We start from the raw sequence: 6,187 nt of genomic DNA, 5'->3' as shown, positions 1-6,187 counted from the left end.
CAACGGGTCGGGTCGGCCCGACAAACCTGACGGGACCCGCAGGTTCGGGTTGTAAATATAATAATAGGCCGGGTTCGGGTTGTAAATATAATAATAGGCCGGGTTCGGGTTGTAAATATAATAATAGGCCAGGTTCGGGTTGTAAATATAAGCAAATGGCTTCGGTCGGGTCGGACCTGGCTTAATCTTTTCATCAGTGAAAAAATAAACATTTATTAATCACTTTGCTGTTCACCGAAAGAAAGTCTGCTGCCGCGCAACATGCATCATGGAGAGGGGCAGGGCAGACCTGCCGTCGCGTGCGCTTTAGCCTGAGGAGAAGATGGAGTTGGTGAAAAGTAAACTTGCATAGGTGAATTCACCGCCTACTACAGGAATGGAAAATCAGAGGTCTGGAAAGTGTTTGGAGTGGTGCTGGATTCTGATGGAAATTCTACAGGTTATGTGCAATGCTCAAAATGCAAGGTGCTGATGAAATATGTGACCCTGCAAGGTGAAACCAGTCGCTTTGGTAAAATTTACAAAATGAAGTTATTGTGCTCATATGAACGGCCATAAACTAAGCTTAAATCGATATGTATATCGAGGGTATTGCAAAGTATCGCTAAGATAACTGCATCCAAAGTTGCCATGGTTCTCCTGACGATACTCCAGAAGAGGAGAAAATCACTGTTTTAAGTAAATTGTCATACTAATGTGTTGAATCTTCACCTAAATTAAGTCAGAGTTTAACACAGGGGTCTCAAACTCCCGGCCCGCGCCCAGCCCAATTCCGGCCCGCGGCCTATTTCAAAATAATAATGTAATTAGGCACTTGAGGGTATTTTTAATTGCGACAAACAACAACATTGTCTAAAATAGACGATAGATCCAAGCACGGTAACAAATCTCATTTGTACTCTCCTCCACTAGTTGCTAGACATCCAGAGCTTGATTCAAGGCCAAAATCGCTGCACACAGTTTTAAGGAAATACAGTGTATTAGTAGCCTGGTGGGCCATCCTATATCATTGAAATGTATAGTCTGGAATCGAACCATTCACCTCGCTTTTAATCCAAGGGGCGGGCAGAGAATTGTCTTTCAAACTGCCTAGGCATGCAATAGGCCAGCGCTTACGACCATATCCGTTATCCGGGTCGCAAAACGGCAAATACATCCTTCTTCAAAGGAATGACTTAAGTGCATTGTGTTGCTCAACTTTCAAAGAAAAGCACAAGTCCAACTCCTCAAAGTTGACACCAACGCCGCATTCAAACAACCGGCTTCTTCGCTCTCGCCATAGCCACCTTCCTTGTTGTTCACAGTCGCAGGACTGTCGTTATCCTGTTAAGCCCACCTTCTCTCTAACAAAATAGAGCGCTGTGATTGGATGAAGTCCACGGCGTCAGCCAATAGAAATCCCTATGGTTTGATACTAGACGTACAGGCTGAGCAAATTAATTTGCCGCCACTAGGGTGCATCTAGATTTCTAGGCTAGTGTATTAGCCTACACGCAAGAAACATGAAGACGTGCATTTGTTTGTAATGACGCGGAAGCGATGCAGGCCATAGTGCACAAATTGAAGCAGAAATAGGCCTACACCAAATGTTGAAAAAACGTTCACGTGTGATGAAGTCTTGGGTAGGCTATGCTATTCACCTATTCTGATTCTGAAGGAGAATATCTGCCTTTTGGATATTATATTATAATCGATCGTCTATTGACAGTGATAGTCACGGTGCGTCTGTGAATGGAGAGGCGTCTTTGCGTACGATGGTGTCCACTAAGCATACCATGCTTATTTCGACCCTTTGCCCAAAATAGCTTGAGGTGGCAGTGGAAATTGTGATGATAGTGTCCGTAATGGACGTGGTACAGACAGCTCTGAAGAACTACAAAGTCACACGCGATAGGAACTGATTTGACCAGGCTACTTTATTGTAGACCTATAATAACGGTTTGTGGAACAGGCTAGCAATAGTTTACTATTGTTACATCTTAGGCCTACTGTTTTCCTGTTAATTTGTTATTTGGGTAATATGACAAAAAGAAAGTAAACCTGCTCAAATAGTTCAACATCCAGTATTTACTGAAAGGTGCATAATTTGAGGTGCTTACCATCCAGTGGCAAATTAGATGGGCAAATTTACCCCCTTCATAAACTTTTGTTTATACTCAAATATTTGTACATTTACAGTAGGACTTTATCTCTGTCAAGCCATGGCCTTTTGAAATTTTGATGTGCCAGGTTTAAATAAGTTATGAAAGGAAAATATTTTTATTTTGTGTGAAACACACACATACCTGTTTTTATGCTTTTTTGTTTCTTTTCATAATTTGTATTTATATTTATTTTATCATTATTTTATAGCACAGGTCTAAAAATAGATAAAAAGACTTGCACTTTCTGTTTGCAGTTTTGTATTTGAAAATACAGTATTTGAAAAAAAAAAAAAACATTGGATTTTAGGAAATAGACATTCTTTTTTGTATTATTCTTTAACACTGACGCGGCCCTCCAATCAGATGACGTTGGCAGAAGTGGCCCCCAGCTCATTTGAGTTTGAGACCCCTTGTTTAACAGTCAAAACGTAGCCTATGTTTTAGGTCGGGCAGCGGGCCGGGTTCGGGCAGATAATTCATGTTGATGTGTTGGGTTACATCGGGTCCGGGCTTTAAAAGACTTTGACTTTGACTTTGACTTTAAAAGCCACGGGCCGGGCCGGGTTGTTTTTTCAGGCCCATTGAGAACTCTAGGTCACACCAGCATGGCTTCCTCAGGCCCGTTGAGAACTCTAGGTCACACCAGCATGGCTTCCTCAGATGGTCACGCCAGCATATCCAGCTGGTGGCCCAACAAGTTAAACCAGCAAAGACCAGCTAAAACCAGCTACCAGCATAAGATAGTCTACTAGACCCTATTCCTACTCACCTTCTTAAGACTGCTCTCCCCTTCCTGGATAATGCTTTGGTCCAGATTATAAATAATTCAATGCTATTAGGGCATGTACCGCAGTCGTTTAAGATGTTTGTTATTAAGCCATCCCTCAAAAAACCTAGCCTTCACCCTAAAATCTGGCCAACTATAGGCCTAAAACTAAAGTTTTTAATGACCTGCTTACTGCTGCTGATAATGGATATTTATCAATACTGGTCCTCCTGGACCTCAGCACAGCCTTTGACACCATAGACCATGACATACTACTTCATAGACTTGAAAATTTGATAGGCATTAAAGACTCAACACTCGCTTGGTTTAGATCATACCTTTCATACCTTGTACAGGTCCGCAATAAACCATCTACCCAGACTATGGTAAAATATGGAGTGCCTCAAGGCTCTGTACTAGGACCCCTGTTATTTTCTCTTTATATGCTTCCCCTAGGCTCTGAAATTAGGAAACATGGAATTTCCATTCTTATGCAGATGATACACAACTATACCTCTCCATAAAACCTGATGAATTAATTGACACATGTATGAGACATAAAGACATGGATGATAAACTATTTCCTGCTTTTGAACTCCGATAAAACAGAAGTCATGGTTTTAGGTCCTAAAAAGATGAGAGATATCCTATCCTCATCACAGGCTACATATAGTGATCTTCCACTGACCTCATCCACAAGTGTTAAAAATCTAGGAGTTTTTAAGACCTATCACTGAATAATCACATAAAACAGATCACCAAAACTTAATTTTACAAAACTTTATGTTAAGGAACATTTCAAAGATAAGGAAGTCCTTATCCTTAACAGACGCCGAGAAATTAACCCATGGATACTTCAAGGATAGACTATTGCAATAATACCAGTCTAAAGAGCTTACAAAATACAAAATGCAGCTGTTCGCACACTCACTAGGACTAAAAAATATGAACATATTTCCCTCATCCTAGCATGCCACACATCACACATCCCATGATGCCACACTACACATATCCCATGATGCCACACACCACACATCCCATGATGCCACATATCCCATGATGCCACACTACACATATCCCATGATGCCACACATCACACATCCCATGATGCCACACTACACATATCCCATGATGCCAAACACCACATAACCCATGATGCCACACATCACACATCCCATGATGCCACACATCACATATCCCATGATGCCACACATCACATATCCCATGATGCCACATATCCCATGATGCCACACAACACATATCCCATGATGCCACACTACACATATCCCATGATGCCACACACCACACATCCCATAATGCCACACATCACACATCCCATGATGCCACATATCCCATGATGCCACACATCCCATGATGCCACATATCCCATGATGCCACACACCACACATCCCATAATGCCACACATCACACATCCCATGATGCCACATATCTCATGATGCCACACACCACATATCCCATGATGCCACACATCACATATCCCATGATGCCACACATCACATATCCCATGATGCCTGTATTTATAAATGTGAGAACATGTACAAAATGGACATTTGTAAACTTTTATGTGAATAAAACAACAACAAGAACAACAAGAGTTGCACGTCTGTAGAATGTTTTTTTCCAAATGCCTTTATTTAATCATTTATAGGATCTGTGAGCATTTTGTCGCATGCACACAAGTCAGTAGCTACAACTGCTTGGATATTCCACTAGGAGTCTCAAGTGCTGGTTTCCGTCCTCCACATGTGACTGACATATATGGTGCAAAACTCACATGTGACTGATATATATGGTGCAAAACTCACATGTGACAGACATATATGGTGCAAAACTCACATGTGACTGATATATATGGTGCAAAACTCGCAAAACTGATTCAATTGACAGGATTTTTAGGGCGATTAGAGAGAGAGAGAGAGAGAGAGAGAGAGAGAGAGTATAGTATAATATGGTCTCTGCATTTATCCCAATCCGTGAATTAGTGAAACAGACACAGCACACAGTGAACACACAGTGAGGTGAAGCACACACTAACTCGGCGCAGTGAGCTGCCTGCTACAGCGGCGCTCAGGGAGCAGTGAGGGGTCAGGTGCCTTGCTTAAGGGCACTTCAGCCGTGGATTGGGTTGGGGATCAACTCGGCAACCCTTTGGGTACAAGCCCAAAGCCCTAACCAGTAGGCCACGGCTGCCCCATAAGAGAGTCTTTGATGTTACAAGTACACGTACAAGGGCAAAGGTCAATTGGTTCAAACTGAGGACAATGTCCACTGAAGACCCCTCTTCCAAAACATCAAAAACACTCACACAAACTTAATTTACTCTTAATGAAAGCTGCCAGTGGGGAAATGAATGTGACCCAACTTACCAAACACAAAACAATTATACTCTGTATCACACACACACACACACTCGTTCTCTCTTTCACACACACACTCTCTTTCTGTTTATGTCTGTCTCTCACACACACACTCCTTTTCTCTCTCACACACAGTCTTTCTCTCTCTCTCACACACACACACATACTACACACACACAGACACACAGCTGCTGTAGTTTTCCAGCCCTCACAGGAGAATGTAAACAAGAAAAGAATGTAAACAAGTGGAAGTGTAAACGAGTAGAAGGAGCAGACGCAGAGAAGAGAGCGAGTGCTGGCGTTCTTACCGTTGCCTCCCAAACCTGCGGGTGAGGAAGAGGAGGAGGGAGAGGAAGAGGAGGAGAGCAGTTAAAACACACTCCAACATTCCGGCTCTAGACTGCCCGTCTGCTGCACACACACACACACACCATCATAGCGGAAGTGACCGCATGGTCCTGTCAAAAGGGTTCAACTCCTCCCCCGAACACACACACACACACCAGACTTTTGCAAGCCCTGTTACATGCTGCAACACGTAATCACACACACACACACACACACACCAGCCCTGTTACATGCTGCAACACGTAATCACACACAGAGGAATGAATAGTGAGGCACCTTAGGGTCATAGGCTCACATAGTTCAGCGTGTTACTGAGTGTGTGTGTGTGTGTCTGTGAGTGTGTGGGTGTGTGTGGGTGTGTGTGGGTGTGTGTGTCTGTGAGTGTGTGTGTGTGTGTGTGTGTGTGTGTGTATGTCTGTGTGGGTGTGTGTGTGTGAGTGAGGTCATGGGCTCGCCTAGTTCTAGCTCACTCATATTGTGTGTTACTGAGTGTGTGTGTGTGTGTGGGAGAGATGGGTGGAGTCACAGATTGGGTAGTCACAGCCAAATCC

The 6,187-nt window shown here is 43.1% G+C and overlaps 1 protein-coding gene across 1 annotated transcript in view; it reads right to left on the bottom strand.

Annotated features, from left to right (window-relative positions):
* LOC125284305 (7-alpha-hydroxycholest-4-en-3-one 12-alpha-hydroxylase) overlaps positions 1 to 5,815 on the bottom strand; it is a 13,380-nt gene extending 7,565 nt beyond the window's left edge. Inside the window, 1 exon segment of the mRNA XM_048228214.1 lies at positions 5,597 to 5,815. Coding sequence (XP_048084171.1) covers positions 5,597 to 5,676 — 80 coding nt within the window. The 5' untranslated portion in view covers positions 5,677 to 5,815.
* Positions 5,816 to 6,187: the final 372 nt, after the last annotated feature.

Source organism: Alosa alosa, chromosome 19 (genome assembly GCF_017589495.1).
Source record: "Alosa alosa isolate M-15738 ecotype Scorff River chromosome 19, AALO_Geno_1.1, whole genome shotgun sequence".
NCBI classification, from domain to species: Eukaryota; Metazoa; Chordata; class Actinopteri; order Clupeiformes; family Clupeidae; genus Alosa; species Alosa alosa.
Note: the sequence above shows the minus strand (reverse complement) of the source record. Positions and strands in the feature narration are given on the sequence as shown.